General features: G+C 44.2%; 1 protein-coding gene across 2 annotated transcripts in view; it reads left to right on the forward strand.

Annotated features, from left to right (window-relative positions):
• The window catches only part of nexmifb (neurite extension and migration factor b), a 65,198-nt gene extending 45,169 nt beyond the window's left edge, over positions 1-20,029 (forward strand). Inside the window, exons 2-5 of one of the 2 annotated variants that reach the window (XM_029257686.1) lie at positions 2,239-2,363; positions 12,305-16,415; positions 16,897-17,765; positions 19,305-20,029. In XM_029257686.1, the coding sequence (XP_029113519.1) occupies positions 2,288-2,363; positions 12,305-16,415; positions 16,897-16,972 (4,263 nt within the window). In that variant the 5' untranslated portion in view covers positions 2,239-2,287 and the 3' untranslated portion in view covers positions 16,973-17,765; positions 19,305-20,029. Of the gene's footprint in view, positions 1-2,238; positions 2,364-11,831; positions 11,869-12,304; positions 16,416-16,896; positions 17,766-19,304 lie in introns of those variants that run through there. The other variant, XM_029257688.1, reaches the window with a different exon arrangement.
• Positions 20,030-25,366: the final 5,337 nt, after the last annotated feature.

The raw sequence follows: 25,366 nt of genomic DNA on the forward strand, positions 1-25,366 counted from the left end.
TGACGTTGTAATAGTAGGTCAGCACGCAAGTCTCCCTCATTCTTCCTTCGTGGCCACAGAATGAGACTGCAGACGACATCGCTGAGGCAGTGCCAGGACTGCGCTGACCCCCCGCAGAGTGTGACAGTTCGGTTGGGGGGCGGGGGGTCGGTGCCAGAAGCTCCTTCGCCGTCTCCCTCCCTCGGCCTCTCTTCAGCACCGGAGCTGCTGCTCTATCAGGACTCATTTGTGAAGGGCCCCAAACCTTCATTTGGCTACGGTGAACAGACAAAACAGCGGGGCCTAATAACGTGTTAAATTGGACATGCTTGTTGGCCGAGGCAGCAATTTATGCAACCTCTTATTACAGGCCGTCCGTCTTCATTATTCTAATCGCTTGTCCTCCCTTCCTTAGCGCTACGGCGACGGAGGGAACGGGCCGAAGAATCGCGAGTAATGGGGAAAATAAATGCCTCCGTGCCGCATGTAGGTGGCTCCGTGAAAGCGGACCGCGTCGTCGTCATCTTGTCTGAGCGCGTTCTCACACCGCCGCCCCGCGCACGCACTCGCGCACGGACACACAAGAGCATCGCATGCGCATTCCAGCAGCCGGGGCCTTTGTTGTGGTGCCTGCGGCGCAGTGGATGCAGACGCTGCAGTGGCTGCTGCGTAGACCAGCGTGATCTTGGCTCTGGCTCAAGTGCCCAGCAGCAGCGTTATGCCTGTGCAGCGAAAGGTGGCAGCTGTGGCACAGCGAGCCAGCACTCGTTGGCCAGGCGGGGGTCACCCTGGAAAGAAGGGGAAAAAGGCATTTACCTTATCTCTTTATTACTGCCTTCTGATTCCCGGAAACATGGCAATGTCTCGCTGCCCCGAGGCTTGTTAAGCCTGGATTAGGCATTGCTGTGGCTCTCGTCGATCACAAGTGGCCTCTTGTATTAGGTGCTGGAGATTCATATCAATGTGTATTTTAAGCTGGTCGTCGTGGCGAGTAAACTTGAGCCACTTAATAAAACTTCTGTTACGAAATCTATTTGAAAATTGAAGTTTTTTGAAAAGGAATTTCATGAAATGGAACGTTATTGTCTCGTTGCTGGATGACGGGGCTTCGTTAAAAGCTCGGATGAGCTGGAATTGGGGAAAAACGGAGAAAGCCAGCGGCTAAAATAAGTACCGTGTTTGCGGTTAGCATCACAGGGCTGGCATTTGGAGCAGGGCATGCGTGAGTCTTGCACTGCTGAACCTCGCAACAGGAGCCTGCGGCTGTCTAGAGAGCAAGGGGCAGGTTGGTGCATCCGTGACATCCAGCATTCAGAGTAGCGCCTGGCGGGACGCTTCCCTGGCCGCCGAGCCTCGTCCCTCCTGCATGCCGTTTGGTACAGGCGCGAGCATCACTCCGGCTCAGAACTGGCCAGGCAGCACTTGGATTTAGTCTTGTGTGTATTTTGCATGAAAATGAAAACCCTTATTTGTTAATAGTCCTATTTAATCCCAGATGGGCTCACTCAGATCAGTGTTCTGCTTCAGACCCTCAGCCAACACGAGCTGAAATTACGCGCTTTCGATCTCAATGGGTTTTTTCTCGTATAGTTTTTTAACTGTGAAATAAAAAACAAAAAGTATTAAACTTATGCTATGTTTGTGTATGTGTGTTTTACGTCTATATATATCCATTTTACCGATTCTCTGTTTAATAGGATTTGTTGTGATAGAAAGGCTGGAAGACATGCCTTCACAGCTAATTATGATAGACAGAGTCTTTTAAGCAGTGTATAGGAACAGTCTCAAGGGGTTAATAACTTTAATATTAAGTGGTGAAAGGAGTTTAAAATAGCATAGTGTTGCCATGGAAATTATAGCTGGCATGCGGAACGCTTCATATTTACTTATTGCCGGATGGTTCAGATGTTCATCATCGAAATGGATGTGTGATACAATTAACTTGGAACGGAGGGTTTGATGCTGCTCCCAAGACTGAATTCATATGTCTTTCTAATGTGCCAGAGAACAAGGTGTACCACACGCTGACAACTTCACTTTAGCGGTAAAACCATGGCCGGGTGGCAGTAACTACTCTGAATCAGGCCTGCATTGTCCTCACCGGTCCGGTAGCATCACTTAGCAGAAGGCTCCTTTCCATGTCCGATGGCATTCCTGTGAGCACCTCGGTTACTTTTGCTGCTCTCGGTGGGTTCGGTGCCACCTCGCCATACTCGGTGTCCTTATCCCAGTTCTCCCTCTTTCCTTCTGCTTCCACAGGTCAGGGTACGGTGGTGATGCACGGAAGAAACGGGATCCAGCCACATTGATGGACGTTCTGCAAGAAGCCAACCTCGCTGCCCCGGCTCTCAACGTGCCGCAGTCCAACGGGGTGGATGAGAACGGTAAGGCAGCACACACCTGCTCCACAACTCAATCCCTCACCTGCCCTCAGAAAGCTTCCCCGGCTACTTCTCTGGCTCTAAGTAGGCTATCTCACTGGGGTTCTCTTGTGACAATTCATTAGCACAAGCTTTTCATGCTCTAAAATCATAACTGAAAGGCACTTTTAATATTTAATGACTTTTTTTTCCAGTGGTAACCATCATCCCTCAGTTTTTAGAATAATTTCAGCAGAGCCAATACAATGGGACTGGTATGCTGAGAAATCAATTTAACCTGTTCTGAAGAGATGCAGGACTAGTAATATTGCCGAGTGTTTAAAAAAGCATGCCATCTATTTGAAACGTGAATGTTTATCACAAATATTGGCAAGCGGTCTGCTTGATACGTGAATGTTTATCTCAAATATTGAATGTGGAATTACCGACTATTATTACTCCCCTCCTGCTGCTACATAAATTACAAATGTGATTCTTTTCTTTGTTCTGACAAACCGCGACTGTAGAATAGACATGGCAGCGTGCCAGCTTCTCCGACTCTCACTCGGCAGCAGCTCGGAGGGTTGATCTCCTCCTGTAACATAGATCTAGACTAGAGCAGAACTTCACCTACACGATAACTTGGTACATCCAAGTTACCGTGGTCAATTCAGCGCTGCGCAGCTATCCAGCTGTGAGGAAAAGTTTGTGAGCCCGTTTGGAATTATCTGGATTTCCGCATGAATGTCTTAAAATTTCATCTAATCTCCATCTAAGTCATAATAATAAATAAAGACAGTCTTTAACAAATAACACACACAATATTTTGCATTGCCACATATTTACTGAATAAACAGTTTAAACGAGTGAGGTCCTTCGTAGGAAAGAAAAATATGTAAACCTCTAGGGTAGGGGTCTCAAACTACCGGCCTACAAGACGTTGCAATACGGCCCTCGTCACATTTACATTTATTCATTTAGCAGATGCTTTTCTCCAAAGTGACGTACATCTCAGACGAGGTGTACTGCACATTGCGTTCCACAGTGTCAATGCATTTGGCCTGTGAGTAAACTTGTTCACGAAAACCCACCCACATTCAATAAAGCGCTTTGCCGTCTACACTTTCAATGCCCGTTATTGTTCTGCTGTTAAAACTAAGCAAGCGAGCGAAACCTTCTCAAGCAAACACCTTTTGGAAGTTAACAGGCGGCTGCGGTTCCCCCACAGTGTGGGCCTTTCGAAACCGAAAATGTAAGTTGATCTTGAGCAGAGACAATTTCAAGAAAAATTTGCTGCCGAGTATTTTTTCAAGTATAATGAAATTTGCACCCGCATAATTTGAAAAGAAAGAATAGCAGTTATGAAAGCTATAATGTTAGGTGTCATTATGCAACAAAGCATTCCGGCATATGCAAAATACCAAGGCGCCGAAAGAGATGCGTGTGTGTGGATACTGATTGGCTATGAATATATACGGTATGTATTGCTCAGAATGCTACTATACTGTATAATACACAAATGTCATTCTGTTAAAGAGGAGGGTTAAAAATGTCCTTTGACAAAGTTTTGTTTCGCTGTTGCATTACTGGTGAGTAGAAGGACTGTGTTCGCCCCCATGCTGAGCATGAGCGCTCAGATTTGAGTTTGGGACCCCTGCTCTAGAGCAGAGGTAATTGGACTCAGGTATTCCAATCAATGAGGTGTTCTATTCAGTCCAGGTGTGGGCTTGACCTGCCCTGCTGTATAAAAAAAGACTTTGTGGTATGGGGGCGTGGGGGTGTGGGGGTGTGGTGGTGCAGTGGGTTTGACTGGGTTTGACTGGGTCCTGCTCTCTGGTGGGTCTGTGGTTCGAGTCCCGCGTGGGGTGCCTTGCAACGGACTGGCGTCCCATCCTGGGGGTGTCCCCTCCCCCTCCGGCCTTGCACCCTGTGTTGACGGGTTAGGCTCCAGCTCCCTGCGACCCTGCTTGGGACAAGAGGTTTCAGAAAATCTGTGTGTATTCATGTTACCTGCACGGCGAGTGCAATATGGCCGCATATGGTTCAGAGCTGTTGTACAATTCCAGCTCCGAGATAGATTCATAGCTGGGTAGATGTACTGCTCCAAGGTAGATTCAGGGTTGGGTAGCTATACCCCTCCAGGGTAGAGTCAGGGTTGGGTAGATATACCCCTCCAGGGTAGAGTCAGAGCTGGGTAGATATCCAGTACTTCTCCAGGGTAGATTCAGAGCTGGGTAGATATACCCCTCCAAGGTAGATCTCCAAGTAAAGGCCAAGTGGGTTGAATTCGACCTCCATGATAAATGGGTGGAGCTCCACCTCCAGGGTACCTACAGACCTTAATAGAACTTCACGTCCAGTAGCTGCAGAGCACAGGAGAGGTCAAGATAGTGCAGCACATAAAGGTTCCCACAAAATCTGAGGAAAGCGCCTCCAGTTCTGTGAGCCACGGTGATCTGCAGTCGTCAAACAAATGGATTTCATTGGAAATGCTTAGGAAGTAGTTTAATAGGAAACACCTTTTTTGTGAGTCTTTGCTGTCTGTGTCTTTCAGAAGAACACCCTCAGATAATCCAAACTGGTTTTTGTATCCATTATAGCATTTTTATTATGGAAAATATTTATATAATTGCTAAAAAATAAGATATCATAAATTGTGTGGTCTAAATTAGCTTTTTTTTTTTTTTTGGAAATGTGCCTTTAAAAGCACTACAGCAAAAGCCGATTACATTACCCTTATATTAACATATCCCTGAATTACACAGTTGATTTAACTGGATTATTCTTTTTGAGTTGTTCTGTTAAGCACATTTGTAAAAGGTGAAGTGGCCTTGACTGTCCATTGATTTATACCCATAACCTTCTGGTGTTTGGTTTATGTCCCTGCCCACCACCACACTTTTGCTGCTGTTTAGGTTTCCAGTGAAGTCACCATGGAGTTTGAGACATCTTCCAGCTGCCTTCCAGTAGAACGATTTATTTCTAGAAAACGTGGGACAGGTCCCAGAAATGTGTTGTTTATTACCTCAGGGGTGCTTTGATTTGTTCTTTTCTTACATAAAAATGAATCAATTTTATTTTATTAATTATCGTAATTGCAAAGGCACGCATGCAAAAGCTTTCCAATGCATTTGGAAACAAATATATTTATTTACTAATTACAGTATGTTGGTTTGTTTTTTATTCTATTTAAAATTTTAATTATACTAATAGATGCAGCTTTGCCATCCAATCTAAATGCAGTGATGGGTAGGTTTCTGTCTGATATTCAAAGGTAAGTGTATTTTTCTGAAATATATTCATGGAGGTAGAATATTACTTGAAGTAATAACTGCATTTTATCTGTTAATAAATTATAATTCAACTCAAGTTTGTCTTGTGGATTCTGAAATTCTTATTCCTGTGCTGCAGTAGGGCATCTAACAGTTTTTACCATTAACCTTTTAAATATGTATATAAGTAAAAAAAAAAAAAAAAAAAAAAAAAAAAAAACATTTGAATTTGCATATATCTATGTATAGGGGAGAGCTGGTATTGTAGGGATGAGAGCTGCTGCCTTTGGAAGGTTGCAGGTACGAATGCCATCTCCAGCTGTAGTACCGTTGAGCAAGGTAGTCACTCTAAATCGTTCCAGTAAAATTACCCAGCTGTATAAATGGGTAAATAGTTGTAAGTTGCTTTGGAGAAAACTGTTAGCTCTGCGTGTGTGTATATATGTATATATATATATATACAGTATATATATGTGGGGGGGCGCGGTGGCGCAGCGGGCTGGGTCGGGTCCTGCTTGGGGTGCCTTGTGATGGACTGGCATCCCATCTGGGGTGTGTCCCCTCCCCCCTCCAGCCTTACTCCCTGTGTTGCCAGGTTAAGCTCCGGCTTGCCGCAACCCCACTCGGGACAAGCGGTTTCCGACGCCGCGTGTGTGAGATTGTACCTACGCTATTCATAGGTGTAATACAGAATATAGATGTGCAGATGAATTAATCCGCCTCAAATTCTGCTCAGACCTTGAGCTCAGCAAAAAAAAAGAAAAAAAAGTCTGCACATCCAGTTGCCCTCCAGTTTGATGCCTCTAAGCTATGAAGATCAGCCAGCACCATGCATGAGAAAATGCAAGAACGAGTGACAAAGCACATTGTGTTCCCCAGCAAGGGATGCTGGGCCGTTATAGCAGGAATTTCAAAGTGTATTGCTGTGAGTCATCCGTAGCCGTAGCTCGGCTTTCATTACGAACGTCCGGTAGAGATGAGGAATAATTGATCCTTCGCTGCCATTCAGAAATGCCATAGACCATTAGGGGCTGGGCTGCTTCCAGTCAGCTTTGCAGACGCTTGGCGGTGTTACTCACCTGCAACACTGTTTTATTCAGTCTGGAACTTAAGTGCCTAGATGTAGCCAAGTTGAGAAGGGAGGGAGTGGGGTCAAATGTTCTTCCAACATCACAGCTACAAATACTGTGAGCGCTCGCTTGGCACTGGTGCAGCACATTATATGGTTCCGCTATGTCAATAAGGAAAGAACAACATTTAAAAGGAACTTGGTAAGGTTTTTTTTTTTTTTTTTTTGCATTGTCCATGTAGTTTGTAGAAATTGAGCAAAATGCATCTTTCTAGAGGGGGTGTGGTGGTGCGGTGGGTTGGACCGGGTCCTGCTCTCCGGTGGGTCTGGGGTTCGAGTCCCGCTTGGGGTGCCTTGCGACGGACTCGCGTCCCATCCTGGGTGTGTCCCCTCCAGCTCCTCGCCCTATGTTGCCGGGTTAGGCTCCGACTCCCCGCGACCCCGTATGGGACAAGCGGTCTCAGATGATGTGTGTGTGTGTGTGTGTGTGTGAGATGATGATGCATCTTTCTAGTGTAATACATAGAACCCAGCAACCTGAATAAAGATCCAGTGCTGAATGCATAGCCTGGTGTGATGTGTGGAACCCAGTACTCACTCACTTTCAGTAACCGCTTGTTCTAGTTTTTTTTTTTTTTTTTTTTCCCCCTCACGGATCAGAATGGATCACCAGCTCACCAAAGGTGTCTGGTTCAACACGCCGTCCAACTCGACAGGAATAAATTTCTCCATTCATCATTTCCGGTAATTAAAATCTTTATTCAATAAATAAATTAATCCTAAAAACTGCCATGCCAATAATAAAATTTAAAATAAAACAATAAAAATCCATAAGACCAGCATGGCAGAACATTTAAAACACTAAAAACAGACCCCAAGGCTTAAAACCATACATAATAAATAATTAAAAGGAATCTTACCCGGTAACATTCACCGCTCAAGAGGGGCGGTCCCCTGGCCTGTTCCCAGGGTGTTACCGTACACGTTGTTCTGGTTTCAGCGGTGTGGAGCCTGTCCCCAGAATCACTGGGCGCGGGACTGGGGGCGTTAAACACCCTCCACGGGCCACCAATCCAGCCGCACGTCCATACAACGGCTAATTTTGCACCGCTAATTTACCCGAACTTCCTGCTTTTGGACTGGGGAGGAAAGCAGAGCCACCACACCCAGACTCAGGGAGAACTTGCAAACTTCACACAGACTGAGCCAGAATCAAACCTACGCCCGGATAGCCCACGTGCTGTGAAGCGGCAGCGCTACACACTTCACGGCCCTGGAACCCGGTAACCTGAATAACAATCCAGGACTGATTGCATGTAACAAAGTAACAAAGGCTCTTAATACTTTTTACCAGTTGCTAAAAAAATAAGTTTGGAAATTTTAAACATTTGGTGTGCCCAGGAGAATAAAGGACTGGCTGGCTAAAAGTAATTAAATTCACTTCTCTGTCAGATTGTTTTGATTTACCTTTGGCCACTATGAGCTAGAATATGACAGATGAGAAAAATCTGAACATATGAATATGCAGATATTATAATGTGGCCTCACCAGGCTGTCTCTCGCACTTCTGTAGATGAGCCACCACTTGAATATTTACCGCTAGCACTGGTATTCTTGTTTTTAGCAGTGAACCACCGGAGAATTTAATAAGAGGCCCCTAAGCAGAAGGAGGGGGCAAAATGACACAGCAGGTAAAACTGGTGCCTCGCAGCTCTTTTGCTGCTCGGTGGGTATGGGTTTGAATCCAAGATTTCTGGCGTGCGGAATTTGCACATTCTTCCCATGTTTGCACCCTGGAGACATGCACACAAGATGATGATAGTAAGCCATTTCTGTTCCCTCTCTTATCTAGAAAACCGCACGAGCGGTCAAAGTTTTTTCTTTTTCTTCTTCAATTACACTCCGATCCAAAACCTGCCATGCGACACCACTATTCTATATGTTCAGAACAGGTATTTGATTTGTGGAGTCCTGCCACCTGCGTAGAACCTTGACATCACAGGTGATGTTCACTTTAGTTATCGAACTTACCCATTCCAGTCTAGATCCGGTACGCTGTTAAGCACTAAAAGCCGTGATGTAAGTCTTAACTGGACTTAGAATAACCCTTTCCAATAAAGTCAAGCAAGTGCTGTCCAGATTGCAAGTAGAGCTCTGAAATGGTCCACAAATGTCTGTTTCTGCCTTAAACAGGATTTAGGAATAGCTTGGGTGAAAAGCAGGTTGTTTCATACAACACCGGGCACTGGATCAAACACTGTGGTTTTTAGCCTCGCACTAAGTCGTTTGCCTGGCTTTTGGGCAGTCTTTGCATGGGCTCATACAGCAGCAGCTGGAGTGCAATATCTCTTTCCTTTGAAACCCTGTGTGGCCATATCCCAGAGTTGCTCTCGCACAAACACTGGGGCGTGTTGTTGTTCCACACGGAGAGAAGCCGAGTTATAAAAAAAAAAAAAAAAAAAAAAAACGTTGGGAACGAAGATCCTGTTTTAAGGTGGAGCGTTCAAATCGACGATGCATCGTGAGCGGAAAATTTTCGTAGACGTGGCCCGAAGCCGGTCTGTGAGCTAATTTTATTTTTCCGGCTATTTCACTCATAGTGTTGAATCCGCCGTACACAAGTACAGCTTGATAACTACGTATGACCGCAGGCAATTATTTGCATTGCTGCATAAAATGAGGATGCTGAAATGAAAAAAATGACTGAAGATGTTTATTAATTTTTACAAATACTTTGGGTAGAAGCTCAGATGCAGCAGGAGAGTGGCCTCAGCACCCCCACCCCCTTGGCACCGCTCATAAACAAGGCTATTTCCCCTAATCATTGTCTCTGTAGCATGCAGTGCCCTGCAGAGGCTGGGATCAGAGCATCGATCCCACCTGCCAAAAGTCAGGATTGCTCCATATGCTCTCTGGTTATTGCCCACAGCATTTTCTTTAGCCTGTGAATTAACTCCGATGGCATTCTCTCATTGTTCTTAGGGATCCAGAGTAAGATTAAGCGGGGCCTATGGAGCATTTGGTATTATGAGCAATTCCAGTTTCGGTGAATGCTGAAACATTTCTCAGAGATGAGAGCACAGCTACATGCTGCTTTCTCCAGCGTCAGCAGCTTCTGTTAACTCCCTCCGATCCCCTCGTCTGTCCGCTTTGGAAAGCTGACAGACAAAGCATCCTTTGCTTGCCGGAGCCGCTGTGAAGCTGGGACTAGCAGAAATGAGGGGTGGTGGGGGGAGATCAGTGTTGTTGTAAATGAAAGATGGAATGGTTTTCTTTTTGTTGAGAGACTTCATAATAAATCCATAAATTATTGACATCATTGTTATTATTAAACTGGATTAATTCACATGCTTAACTGGGAGAATTATATTTGTGCATAGCAGTGACTTGGTGTCATGAATGAATTAAACACAGTGAGAGGTTTGTCCCCAAACCCAGGCAGTCTGTGAGTTTGTTGCAGCTCTCTAGCATGCAAATTTTTCACCCTGTGTTAAGTCCTGCTTAGACAATAGTCAGGTATGCAAAGTTTATAACCTGTGACCTCAAAACAATGGTGGTCCATCTACTTTCATGCTGCATTCAGATTTTCATGCATTAAGCTTTTGTGCATTTTGAAAGATGTTCCAAATAAGCCTGACAAATGTGAAATTGCTCTTTGAGGGAAAATTGCCAAAATTAAAAAGCAGTTATGTTCTTGTGCTCTTTTATCACCCCAGTCTTAAGCTTATTATCAATTAAAACTGTGGATAACAGCTCTCATAAAAACAATATAGCTGAGATAAATTTCCCTATAAATTAATTCTTTACAAAAGAGTGATTTTTTTTGCCCACTGTTTTTATTTCGTGATAAAATTGCACTTATAACAGTAACCATCGATACACTTATATAATGTAGTTTTTGTGCGGTCAATTTGTTTAGCAAAATCTCAAACTTAATTAATAGCTTTCATTTGGTGCATTAGAGAGATTTGTAATGGTAAGCGCACATATTTTCTTACAGTGTTTTCAAGCTGGGCCCTAGAAAAGATTTTTGTTTTTGATTTTCTGCTGTATTTCACAATTCCAAGGTCGCCGTTTACATTCTGGGAACAGTTTTTAAAATGCAGTCTTCTATCCGGGTTTACTAACAGCTTATCTATTTGAAACATAAAGTATATTACTTCTGCAGTTAGAAGCATATACCGAATTAAAATTATGTAATTCGAAGAAGTAAGATTACAGTAGTTAATATCATATTAACTACTCTTCTGTAACACCTCCAGTGCATGGCAGCTAATATATATGTCTGTCCTACAGGTGAATATAACATGTAAGTCCAGTAACAGCCCTGTAATTTCAGCAAAGGGGGAGAAAAGCCTCTTTCTCAGGGACACCACCTTCTGGATCACTGGCAGTGGGGTACAGACTCAGTGGCTGTTTGCTGATCTGTCATTCAGGCTGTTCGGTGCATCTGCCTCCCTCAGTCCTACAGGGGAAGCCAGATCTCCCCTGTTGTTGATTTGATATGAGGGTAGGGATGGGAGGATTGTGGGTTGAGGGAGGGGCACATATGAAGTCTTTGGATTTCCGATGGAATCGGAGACGTGCTTTTTTAATTATTTGTCGGAAAATTAACGCAATGGATTTTCACACGCTTGCGGGGATGTTTTACGCGTGCTAGATGTTTCGCTGCATGAAACAACGCGTCGGCCCGTTTCGTTGAAAAGAACGTCCGTTAGATTTGGTTCTATGTTTTAAAAATCAAATATCTATCCAGAATGCTGTGTGTTAGTGTAGTATTGCGCGTGCTTTAAGTCATTTACATTGCACAAGCACTTCTAAATTCCACATTTCCTGCTGTAACAGGAAATGAAAACACTCTGCTAACATGTTATCACCAAAAGGGGCTATTTGTATCCGTTGTCGGTTATCTGTATGCTTCAATTCACTCCCAGTGCTTGCTTAGTGCATTGGAATAAACCGTGCTTTTCTTAAGTGGAAGGTCATGTTGTGGAGAACCTCCCCTTATGCAGCTGTGCCTTATCAGCGTTGTTGTGAACATCACGCGGTTCCAGTAGTGAGACGCACAGCGTTCGTGAGGAAGCATAAATGTAATTTGCAAGGAAACTGCTTTTGAGAACACGAGAGCTGCGGTATCTGGCACGGGAGCTTTGCGTTTGTTCAGAATCACTGAAATTACTGTCCGTTGGTAAGCTAAGCGCTTGAGGGTATGATACATGGTTTGTGGTTTTTAGTCACACTGTCTACAGCATGTGTAAATGTCTTTTCCCATGTGCATATACCTGCCTCAGCTGCAGCTGACTAATTATGCAAGGCAAACAAAGCTAATAACTTCTTGCAAACCAGCTGCTGTCCTCACTTAATTATACATTTCTTCAGCTGACAGAATTAAAATGATGCAATCACAGGAGAGGAACATATTTTCAACACAGCAAATAACCGGGAGGAAAGAAATCGATTTATTACTATTGTTTTTTAATTGTTACTCTATGGATGAATCACAATCAAAGCTTAATGGAGCAGTAGACTGTGCTGGAGATTTGGCTCTAGACTCTAGAATAAAAGAAGACAACTAGTCTGTTGCATTGCTCTGATCTCATGTTTATGTTTTTTTCCTTCCACAGGATCACATGATCAGGGAGGTCAGCTGAAGCCGTATGTTGCCGCACATGCTGCCATTCATTTCCCTTCCTCAGCCGGCGCAGTGAGCACACAGAAAGGCAGCTTGGATTGCCAGAGAGCCACGGTAACCACAAAAGAGGCCTATGCGCTAACACCATCATCTCCTGTCAGCTTGACTGATATCCCAGAGCCTGCTGGTGATGAGTCCTCCACTCATGCCATTTCCCTCACATCCTGCGTCACCAAGGGGGTGAGTCCCTGGTCCCTGCCTGAAGACTGTGACAAGACCCCCTTCACCATGATGGAGCCAGGGGGCATGTCCTCCCTGACTGATGATTGCCTTATGCAACCCAGCCGCACCTGCTTGGGATGTTTCATGGAGAGCAAGGACAGTGCTGACACGGAGCCCGGGATTAGCCTGAAAATGGGCGACATGAACCGGGAGTATGAAACCTGCTCTATCTCTGACATGGGAATGCATGGCATCATGCCCAGTGACACCTGCCAATATGGGGACCAGCTCCTTTCTGACCAGCTCCTTGGCTTTCCAGTCCACAAAGGCCAGGCTACAGAGAGGAGGGATGTGGAGAAGGCAGAGAGTGACTCTGAGGACCCTGCCTCAAAGAACCTCTATGAGGGCCTACTCCTGGATAAATGCAATGGAGAGGAGGCCCTTTTGTCCAATCCCGGACAGGACTGGGGGTATTTTGAGTCCTTCATAAGTGAGAGCAAAATGGAGCTCCTTGACCTCTGCTCCAAAAATGAGCTCTCAGTCAACCTCTTCTCTGAGGAAGATGTGGACAACTACATGTTTGATGACGATGATGATGACTCCACACTGAGCAGTGATGTATGCTCCCTGAAAATCCGATACGAGTCTTTCCAGGACAACATGCGGGAGAAGACCAATGTTCTTCAGGAGGAGACCCAGCTAAGCTTCTTTCCAACAGTACTTGTCAACTGCACCAAGAAGGACAGTGGGACCATCAAAAAAAACGTGGAGGGTCTGCAGCTCAAGGAGGAGGAAGGCCACCCAGTGGGAGATGACAGTCGGGGGGATGGGAATAGCTGTCCTGCTGATGCAACGCCTGATGGGAGCCCAAAGAGGAGTTATATATTTGACTTCAGTAACTCCACTGAAGACTCAGGGGAGTACAGTGATGACAGCTCCTGTACTGGCTCCTCCTCTGACACTCTCCGGGAGGCCAAGGGAAGAAGCCGCTTATTCTCCAGGGAGAATTCCAGCTCCTCCAGTCAGCTAAATTACAGACTTCGCGCGAAAAGGAAAGTCAGATACAGTGAGGACTACCTGTATGACGTAGACTCAATTGAGAACGAGAAAAATGTTGAGAAACGTGAGAAACTTCCCGTTGGTCCGAAAGAGGAGGAGGACGACGACTGGTGCCCAAAGAAACGACGAAAATCCTCTCGAAAGGAACCCCCAGTCGTCATCAAATACATCATCATCAACCGGTTCAAAGGAGAAAGGCATATGATGGTGAAGTTGGGGAAAATTGATCCAAGCATCACAGCAGTAACCCTTACTGAGGACACAGTGAAACAGTATGAAAGACTGGCCCCTCTCAAGCATTTTTGGCAAAAGAGACTGCAGGATCAGGAGGAACGGCGTAGGCTGACCGCGGGCGACAAACACAATTTTCATCTGAACGGCCGCGGCCGTCCCTTCAGTTCGAGTCCCCCTAAACGGAAATACAAGATTGCAAACAGACTCAGGATTCAGAGAATTCAAACTGTTGAGCAATCACCGAACAAGCAGGGAGGCGGCACTGAAGACGAGGCAGCCCTTACAGGCGTGCCATTAACAACAGTGGCCTCCAGCCGCGCAAGCACATTAGACGCAAATGACATCACACACACCAGCGCACCAAATAGCAGATCAGAAGAAAGGGACAATAAGAGAATTGGAAATAAAGTGCGAATAAGGAAATTTAAAAGCGAAGCCAGGCTGAGGAGCAAAAAAATTAAAGACTTGCACGAGAATGGCAGAGGCATGACGAACCAAGCAGGGATTTACGCTGTGTTACAAAATCAGGACTCTGTTGGGAGTGTGAAGGATGAAGCAATGGACTCGGCTGCAAGCAGCCCCCATTTGTGTGAAAATCACACTGCCAATGCCTCTAAAAAATCCACTTTTGTATCAGCCACCTGCTCTCCTGACAAAACCACGCCATCTGTGAATGTGGCTACAAGTGTACCAGTTGTCCCTGGAGGCTATCTGCAGACACTGTTAGATGCATCAGATACATCGAGCAGCACTGGAATGTCTTTCTTCCCCCAGCAGCCCCCCAGGCAATACCCGGTTGGTCTTTCCCAGGAAGAGAAGCAGTTCACGTCTCTGCAGCTCGCCCAGAGTTGTGTCCTCTCGCCACCCTCTGAATCCGAGCTCCAGCAGTCACCTCAGAACTGCCAGATTGAACCAAATTTCACCCATATGTGGCATTCACAGCTTGGCCCTAGCCAGGCGCCGTTTGCACCTGACATTCCAGAGACTCCCATTATGCCTAACAGCTTTTCTGGCCCCTTGCCTGTGCCAATGGCAGACAACTTGTCTGTCTCAGGATACAGCCAGCTGAACTTGGAAAGCAACAGACTGCTATACGAGAAGAACTACTTGCCTGAGCAGCCACTGCAGTCCAATGTCGATTATCAGGCGTGTCAGGTAACGTGCGGGGAGGGACATTTACAGTTGCAGAGAGGCACGCTGAACACAGACAATGGCAGGCTCATCAGTTTTGACTCAGTGGGTTCGCTGTCAGCTACTTCCAGCAATTACAGCTCTCTAAGTCTAAAGTCTTGTGAGAAAGAAGGCGAAGATGACATGAATGATAACTTCTTGGCCCACTGCAGTCCAAAACTGGTGATCCAGCAAAGTGTTGATGCAATCACGCCTCTAAGGGAATCAACAGACCTGCTGGATATCTCAAACTTTACTCCCGATAAATTCCGGCACTCGTCGTTGTCAGAGATGTCCCCTCCAGACACCCCCAATTTGTCGCCTCAGGTTATGGGCCCAGAGATAAAGGGAGGGGGAGCAGCCAAAACACACCAAGAAGCCCACGAAATTGGTAGCACACCAGAGGTGAAGTGGAACTGCAGCCTTATATCGCAGGCGGAGCATGAGCCCAATGTGCTCACCTCAAACAGCCACCAGTTTCAGTTCCACACCTTCAATGACGATGATGGCGTGGGGCTGGTCGAAAAGGGTACCAACGTGGGCAACTTTGACCAGCAGGGTAATCAAATCACGAATGTTGCCAAAGGTCCAAGGTCAAGGAAGAAAACAGTCATCAAGCAGATATCAGGGCAAGGTACCTCTCCTGAGCAGAAAGGTACGAAGAAAACCAAGGCTCCAAAAGCAGCCAAGGGTGAGAGGACCAAAACCCCTCGACAGAATTCTCGATCACCCAAAAAGTTTAAAGCTCCAGCTGATGGGAAAGCGGGAAAAGCTCAGGCAGGGAGCTCCAAGTTGCTCCACAAAGGACATAACATAATAGACAACATGGGTGTGTCACAAGGGGGCTCCATGGGGTTGTCGAGGGACTGGCCCCTCATCAAGGACCCCAGTACAGGCTGGACTGATACCAACAACCTTCTAGATGATGACCAGCGTGAATTTGAAGAGCCCTCCAACATCTTGTCCAACATAGCCTCTGGGATGGCCGAAGTCCAGAGGTTCATGATGGCTTCTATTGAGCCTGTGTGGTGTCCTGTATCTGGGGTGTGCCAGCCGCCGGAGCCCAACAGCCTCAAGTTAAAAACTCTCAAAATCCTGGCAGGGACATCGCCGGACTCCAAAAGGAGAGGTACCGCGTCGCCGGGGGCAGCCAAGGGTAGAAAGGCGGCTGGCAAGGCTGGGAAAAACCAGGCCAAGTTCAATGCCTCGCACCCTTTCTTCCCCCAGCTCGCACTGGGCTGTAACGTGTTCGACAAAACTGCCCTAGGCACCCCCAGTGCCAATGGTCCTGCGCACAAAAAGATGTACCGCCACAAAACGAGTGCGAAATTCCCTCGGGTGGAGAACAGTAAAGGCAAGCGAGCAGAGCGAGATCCAAATAAGGACTTAGCCTTGATGGCCTCTTATGAAAAACTGAGGTAATATTTTGTAGCTGGCTACAGTTGCACCCCTCCTCACCTTCCTCCCACAGCCTGCTCTGTCCTCTATCCCCTCCAGTTTTCCCCACAGACTCAGTGCAAGCATTGCATGGCAAAGACATTACCCCTGACTACCCCCCACAACCTTATTCCCCTGAAGACTAAATGAAAAACTTGCATGAGAATCTCCTTGTACTTGCAAACTACCTATTGAGTGATTGTGTCCAGCTTGACTGGGATTTAAAACTACCATGGCTGCAGTTGTTTCTTGCTATGTTGCTGCTTTTAGCTGACTTTTGTTTTCTTTTTCAGTTGATTTTGTCAGAAAAGAAAAAAAAAGCCTTGAAATGTTTTAAAGTCCTTTTTTGTGAAACGTTTTTTTTGTGAAACTTGCTGTCCTTCTTTTCATAATATCATCAGTTGACATGTAGCTCTATACTAATGCTTTAAGTAAAAAAAGCCCCCGTTATTTTGTGCACAGGATATGGGCACCCACCATAACAAAGTCAGCCTACAGTGTGACTCATCTGATGAGGGAGAACTACACCTTTCTGTGAAGAACCGTAATCGTCTCATTTTAGACCCTAGAGCGCCCAAGTGTGTCACAAATGTCTCGAGACATTTTTTTCCAATGTGAAAGAGAACATTTTTGTATTGATTATATCTCTACCTTTAAATCTATCATCTGTGTGTGTTTGTGTGTATTTGTGTGTGAGACTACTATTTTGTCTTAATTTTCTTATTCTCGGAATGAATTTGTCATTTGCTTCTGTCCAGTGTTGTTTTTTTTTTTTTTTTCCCCCCCAAGGGCCTTGGTGTAAAACGTGTCCAGAGACTCCGTCCTAAATCTGAAATATGCTGATTACTTCTTTCAAAATGTTCTCTAATCCATCTTTAAGATTCTGATTTTTTGTTAATGCCATTGTACAGAAACATATGCACTATTGGCAAAGAAATTATCATAACACTGAATTTATTGTGCCAAACTATGAACAAATATCTGTACAGAAAATTTTCTATGTTTATGAATATTGGTTGTTCTATTTTGTAACACTTGATGGAGGGCTGACTTTCGACAGGAGTTATATTTTGGGACCCTCTCCGTTGGCAAGCACCTGCAGCCGGCAGTGGTACGCTACTACGTGCTCATCTTACCAAAACAGAGACTCTGATTTTCTTTCTTTTTTTCATTTACTTTTTTTTTTTTTTGCTTAATTCAATTTACCTCAATATCATCCGGCATTTTGAAGCTAAAAGGGAATGGACGAGGAACTCTGTCAGAGGCTCGGAGGAAAACGATAGCACAGATGCAGAACAAGAGGAACAGGGGCCATCAGCCAAATGTTTTGAGTAAGTATGATGGTAATGGTATGTCTGCTACATTTTTAATTCCTCCACATGGCAATACGATGTTGAAAGACAAGGTCACACATGATAACCACATCTCGACCTTGCAGCAGTCGTTCAGATTTTCCTCAGCTTCAAGGACTTGGGACAGAAGGGGAACTTGTTCACTATTCATACATTCTGAATTAACCACACAATGCAGAAATATTCAAAAGGACTGAAGTTATCGTGTCTATAGGTTGAATTTAAGTTAAAGGGTTCTTACTTCATTTGACAATGTATAGACAGTTGAAAAATGTATTAAGAAACATATCTAATAATATGAGTCAAATTTATTTCCAGTTTTTGAATATTTACTTCAGTAGAGGTACAAAGGAGTAAATAAAAAAGGAGTGCAGCATTTATTTCTTATATGGAAAAAGAAATCATCAGTTACTGGTGGTTTGTGTTTAAAACAGCAAATGCAAAAATTGTAAAAGATGAAAGAGGAAAAAACTTAAAAGGAATAACCAATAAAAACTGAACATTGAACGCTGGGATATTTTAATTATACATGCTGCTAACATTAAATGTGGAAAAAATTATTATTGTATGCATGACCAGTGTGTGGTTCACATAGTGTCTTCTGCTGTTTGTGTTAATTATGGTGTTCTGTGTAATACGCAGACTTCATTACGCTTCACTGCATAGCAAAGGACACAGGCCCCATTTCTACAGTGGGCGCATTGCTCAACCCCCATTCCCCCAAACATCTCTAATCTTTGCAGGATTTGCATCAAACCATGAATGAAGAGTAATGCAGTACCGCAGTAACACTACTGTAAAGTTTCAGATGAAGCACATTATCTGTAGAAGGGTTGTTTGTGGAACTCGATTACTGTATCCTGTTGTAATGCTAATTTATACAGTCTATTTTGCAACTGACCAGAAGCCTTGTATTTCATCATGTTCATTGTTTAATCGTACCTGTTCGTTGGTGGTGGAGGAAGCAAAAATAATTGTTTTTGTTTTTTTTTTTTTTTTTTTAACTATTACTCATTCATTGGAGTTATTAACTTATACCCAACACTACCACTTGAAACATCTCGTCGAGACAGGACAGATTTAAATTTACATTCACATTTATTCACCTAGCAGATGCTTTTCTCCAAAGCGACTTACAGCAGATACTATGCAGTGTTATGAGCCCACACACCTTATTCACCACGGTGACTTCCACTGCTAGATACACTCATCCATACAGCAGTGGAACACACACACTCTCTCTGTGTCACTCACACACTAAACACAGATATCACCAATACATGTGTGTTTTGTTAAACTGTTGTGTTTTCATTTATATCTGGGCTACTTTACACACACTGTTCTCAAATTAAGCAGTATTCGGTATTTATTTAGCAGTATTAAGCAGTCTTCAGTCTCATGTAAAGGCCTTCCCAGTTTGACATCATGCTGTATGGAGGGGACGACGCTGACAAATCCATGTTAGTACCTTTATGATTACAGCCCTAATGAGATGTTCCTGTTGTCTCTATCTGACAGGCCTGAGACCATGAAGTACCAGTGCTGGACTGGAACAGCAGGGTGGTGAAGCCCAGAATAACCCACTTTCTCTCATCTCTGCCTATTGCCAGTTGAATGTACTTTCCAGTGTCAGTTTTTTGTACGAGGTACCACTGTTGAGCTGCTGCTTCTTAAAGGTGCTAACAAAGCAAACACACAAACAGGAAGAAAATAAACTTTTTTTCCATAACAACAAAATGACAAAAAAGAAAGCTAAGAAGAACCCAGCTCGATCTGTGCCCTCTTTAAGAATGTATAATATACTGTTCTGTTATGTTTGATGTACTTACACCATGGTTTTGACATTAACTGGAGTTACTTTTTGCCTTTTCCGTTGAAAAGAATATTGAGCTTTATAAATATTGTCTAGAGTTGTTATCAGAAGGATTCCTAACAAACTCTTGACATTATGAAATCTTGTATATTTTTCAGTGTGCCAATTTGTAACATATTTTGTAAGTGTATATTTTTCTTAGAAAGTGTTGTGAAGTATTTGTGTGTGTGTGGGTAACCTTTTTTGCGCCTCTGTGGGCAGTGAAAAGGATGTATAATGACAAGTTCCTGGTTTTAAAAACCAAAATATAAATGACAAAAAAGAAAACATAAAAAAATCTATAACTTTTTGTTGGGAGTTTTGTAATAAGACCAATCTTGTTGTAAGAGTGTAGTGCTAACGTGTAAAAAAACATAAGCATACAAAAAAGAACCAGAAGAAAAGATTATACAAATTTGTGATCTCTTTGCTGTTTTATAGATTTTCTTGTAAATTATTCTAGTATTATTTTGTTTTTGTTGTAATTGTTGCAAAGGTTTTAAATATTTGTGATCAAGCCTGTATGGTGATAATGTTATATTGGTAACTTGCTGAGTTTTGTAATAATGTTTATGGAGTAAATATACAAATTAAAATGAGCTTTTGAACGCTGCTTTCAGGAGAGTTTATTTTTTTGAAATTCACAATATACGTACTTGACACGCATCTGCATAGATGTATATCTGTTGGAAGATACTATCTAAATTTGAAAAAATATACATTTATCTTGATAATGGACCAAGTTATGTATTTGTTAGATAACAAATTTAAGTACAAGTAACAAGTACATTTACAATTGCTTAAACTATAGTTTTGACTAGTAGATTTTTTTTTAAAGTTATGCACATTTGTCTACTGAACTAGTACAAAACCTGTTCAGTGGAGAGTACTATACACTGATCAGCCACAACATTAAAACCACTGACAGGTGAAGTGAAAAACATTGATCATCTCGTTACAATGGCACCTGTCAAGGGGTGGGATAGATTAGGCAGCAAGTGAACAGTCAGTTCTTGAATCTGATGTGTTGGAAGCAAGAAAAAAAGCAAGTATAAGGATCTGAGCGACTTTGAGAAGGACCAAATTGTGATGGCTACACAACTGGGTCAGAGCATCTCCAAAACGATAGGTCTGGTATGGCGTTCCCAGTATGCAGTGGTTAGAACCTACCGAAAGTGGTCCAAGGAAGGACAACCGATGAATTGGCAACAGGGTCATGGGCGCCCAAGGCTCACTGATGCGCGTGGGGAGCGAAGGCTAGCCCGTCTGGTCCGATCCCACAGAAGAGATACTGTAGCACAAGTTGCTGAAAACCTCAATGCTGGCCATGATAGAAAGGTGTCAGAACACACAGTGCATTGCAGACTGCTGCATATAGGACTATGTAGCCGCAGACCGGTCAGAGTGCCCATGCTGGCCCCTGTCCACTGCCGAAAGTGCCTAGAATGGGCACGGGAGCATCAGAACTGGACCATGGAGCAATGGAAGAAGGTGGCCTGGTCTGATGATTCACGTTTTCTTTTATATCATGTGGATAGTCGAGTGTGTGTGCATTGTTTATCTGGGGAAGAGATGGCACCAGGATGCACTTTGGAAAGAAAGCAAGCTGGCGGAGGCAGTGTGATGCTCTGGGGAATGTTCTGCTGGGAAACCTTGGGTCTTGCGGCATTCATGTGGATGTTACTTTGACATGTACCACCTACCTAAAGATTGTTACAGACCACGTACACCCGTTCATAGCAACGGTATTCCCTGATGGTGCTGGCCTCTTTCAGTAGGATAATGCACCCTGCCACACTGCAAAAATTAAGAAGTTCAAGGTGTTGACTTGACCTCCAAATTCCCCAGATTGCAATCCGATTGAGCATCTGTAGGATGTGCTGGAAAAACAAGTCTGATCCATGGAGGCCCCACCTCACAACTTACAGGACTTAAAGGATCTGTTGCTAATGTCTTGGTGACAGATACCACACAACGCCTTCAGAGGTCTTGTGGAGTCCATGCCTTGATGGGTCAGAGGTGTTTTGGTGTCATGAGGGGACCCACACCATATTAGGCAGGTGGTTTTAATGTTTCAGCTGATTTTGGTGTATCTTTTTCAAGAACTTACTTTTTCCTTTATTGAAGCCTTTTTTTTGAACATTTCAGTATCAAATTGTGGATAATGTTATCCTTGAACCAGAACATAAAGCCCTAAACTAATTTTCATTCAAACCCAAGGAGTTGTTTTACAGGCATATAGTCAGACTTGGACTGGAAGTGAAAGGGCTCAGATTTGGACACAGAATTAAAAAGTATAGGTCACTGATTTACTTTACTGTTTTAATCACCCTGAGGTCCATGTTATGAACTATGTTTTAGCTGCTGAGTACCTATCTTACTAACAAGGTGTTTATTTGGTTGGCAGCTTTCTAGAGGGCAACCAGCAAATGTAATAAAATATCTTAAAACAGAAAACTGGCAAATGCTACATCCTACAAAGGCTAGACTTTGTGCACAGTTAAGTAGTGCATTTTTAGAGACAAATAACCAGTTAACATCACAGGCTTAACTACCTCTGAATGAATCTTTAGTGTCTCAGCAGTCTGGGAATCATGATTATAATCTAGAAATTATTATAATTATTGTCAAAAAGGTATCAAAGTTAATGAAACACTTCATTCCATAGCTAATTATGAATTCCTTTATTATGTGTTTAGTAGTTTTCTTTTTGGATGGAATTTGAATCTGAAACTTCTCAGAAATTTTCTTAAATTTAACAATTATGACTCAGACTCAGCTAACGATCCAGCTACTAAGTGTCATAATCCATCCGCTGACTTGAAGTGACGTGAACATGAGTGCAACATTTATTTACATGTACACTGTGCAACTGGTGATGATTGTGAACACGAACCTGGTGTCAAGGGAATGATGAAACATGGGGGAGACTTAGCAAAGTAGATGATTCAGAAGCTGGGAAAACACAAAGACTGGATTACCTTGCAACTGGAGAACATGGATGGAAGAAGGAACATGGAGAGCTGTAACCAAGCACTTGGATATTTCTGATTTATGAATCCACAATCTAACATCTGTCCTCCTCTCCTTTGAAAGAGTCCGTAATCAGACAATTTAAAGATTGATTCATTGGATAAAAGGTGTGTTGAGTCAGCTGGGTGCTTCTGAGTGGTGCCTCTAGTGGACACTGGTGGTATTACTCCTAGGAGTCATGCCACTAAGTGGCAATTCAGTCTCTGGCTTGATGCTTGGGGACATGGAATGAGACTCAAACTTGAGCAAAAGCAGGGATCCAACCGCTGAGCGGTGACTCAGACTTGGACTTTGTGCCAAGTGGCTTTGACAGGGACATTACCATCAGTTTTAAGCGGCTAAATAAGACTATGGTTCACTGCCCTTTTACCTTTGTTTCTAGGTGCTCCTTTGTTATAGAAAAAGTAAATAGACTTGTTTCCCCCAAGACACCTCCGACAGACTGGGGAGACTAGCATCAGTCAGTGCAAAGAGCCTGTAATAATGTGATAGTATCCAGACAGACAAATGGAGTACAGATCAGATTAAAATTACAGATGGCTACAGCATTGTACATGGATCAAAGCAATGGCAAGACAACTGAATAAATTAATATTGCATTCATGAAAGTGAAGAAGAATGCAAATAAAATGTGCGCAAGTAAATAAAAAGCAGTGCTGACAGCTTAGTGGAGTAATAGTGCAAGTGTAGCACTCTGGTCCAGGCTTAGTAGACTAATGGGGACATGGGGGTGACATAGCGGGCTGAGCAGCTGTCTTGATTCAGAACTCACATGCTTGAATCCAAGCTACTGCTGTAGTACCCTTGATCAAGAAACTTAGCCTGAACTAATACAGTAAAAATTACCCATCTGTATACATGGGTAAATCATTGTGGAGAAATGGATCAGCTACCTAAGTAAGTGTAATGTAATAGTACAACTACACCAGTGTGTTGCTGAAGGTGTTGCTCCATTTAGTTGGGGTGGTATCAGGATCACAAGATAGGAGACAAGAGGTAGGACCCAATTGTGCAAGGGTTTATTTTGTGGTTGCAAGGCTAGATAATATCCATGGTAAAGAAGCAGGCAAAGGTTCAGGGAGCAAAGCAAAAGTCGTAGTTAAAGAGGAGTGCGAAGACTGAATCTGAGGGAGTCCGATTGTGGGGCAAGCAAGCAGGGCAGGGGTCAACAGGGATGGAACACAGGATCATAGATCACAAGTGTGCTGGCGGTTAAAGAGGACGGGTTTTTGTCTACAAGATTGTGCAACCTGTGGCCAATGGACTGGCTGCTTTCATACCCTGACCTGTTGACTCCTGGCAAGTGCATGTCGTTGGGGAGTAACTGGGGGCATGACAGTACCTCCGCATCACAGGCAGTTCTTGCCCCCCTGCGACCCGAGGAAGGACGACGCACCCTGGGACGTGACACTGGCTGGTCCGGATGGGCCCTGTGGAAGTTGGACATAAGAGTAAGATCAAGAATATCGCGTGCAGGAACCCAGCTCTGCTCCTCTGGCCCATACTCCTCCCAGTCCACCAGATAACAAAAGCCACCCCACCCAAGCTTGAGGTCTAAGAGGGATCAAACCATATAGGTCGGGGAACCGTCCACCTCAAACAGCGGCGGAGACATGGTCTGCGATGGAGCGTGGAGGAGTGAAGTCCTGTAGGCTTTAAGCAGGGACACATGGAACATGGGAAAAATGTGGAGATGAGGTGGTAGTTGCAAGTGGTATGTGACAGGGATTATCTGACAGATAATCTTAGAAAGCCTACTTTATTGGCTTAAGTTTTCTGGATGGTAGTTTCATCTTAATATTTTTGATGTATAACTAAACTCTGTACCCCGGCTGAAACAGAGTGAGGTGCCTCTTATCGGCCCGTTTGTAACAAGCACTCTGGTGTAGAAATTCCTGTACTGTATGCCAGACCTCCCTGCATAACTGGTACATCGCTGGAGGTCAGTTGCCATGGGAACAGGAGTGGTTGGTATCCCAAGGTGCATTGGAACGGAGACAGTCCTCTAGAAAAGTGGGTAAGTGAATTATGAGCATATTCGCCTCATAGGAGGTACTGTGACCAGGTGTTATGCTCCTGACTGCAATAGCAGTGGAGGAAACATCCCAAGTCCTGATTCAGGTGCTCTACCTGGCCATTGGCCTGCAAATGATACCTCAAGTTTCTGCCAAAATGCCCTCCATACCTGGGATGTGAATTGTGGCCCACCGTTGGATGCAATATCTTCAGGTAGGCTGTAGAGATGTAACACTGCTGGAACAGAAGTTCAGCCGTGTCTAAAGCAGAGGGGAGTTGGGCAATGGAAACCAGCCTGCAAGATTTGGAGAAGCCGTCCAGAACCACTAAGATAATGGTATTACCCTTTGACGAGGAAGGTTGGTGAGGAAGTTAATCACCACGTGGAATCATAGACGAACAGGTAAGGAGCGGTTCCAATATCCCCGCAGGCTTCGGGCAGGGGGATTTGGACTGTGCACAGACCTTGACAAACTCCTGAACATCATCATGGAGGAAAGGCCACCAGAACCTTCTCTGGACCAGGGACAGGGTCTTGCGACACCCCAGATATCTTGCTGCTGGGGAGTCGTGTGGACCCTATAGTTTAGCTGAGCCCTCAGTCTTTCCAAGACATTGTCCTTCCCTGTGGGCTTGTCTGCAGGTCCTGGCTCCTCATCCTGTGCTGTGTGTAGGTCCT

The sequence above is a fragment of the Scleropages formosus genome, chromosome 13 (assembly GCF_900964775.1).
Source record: "Scleropages formosus chromosome 13, fSclFor1.1, whole genome shotgun sequence".
Taxonomy (NCBI): domain Eukaryota; kingdom Metazoa; phylum Chordata; class Actinopteri; order Osteoglossiformes; family Osteoglossidae; genus Scleropages; species Scleropages formosus.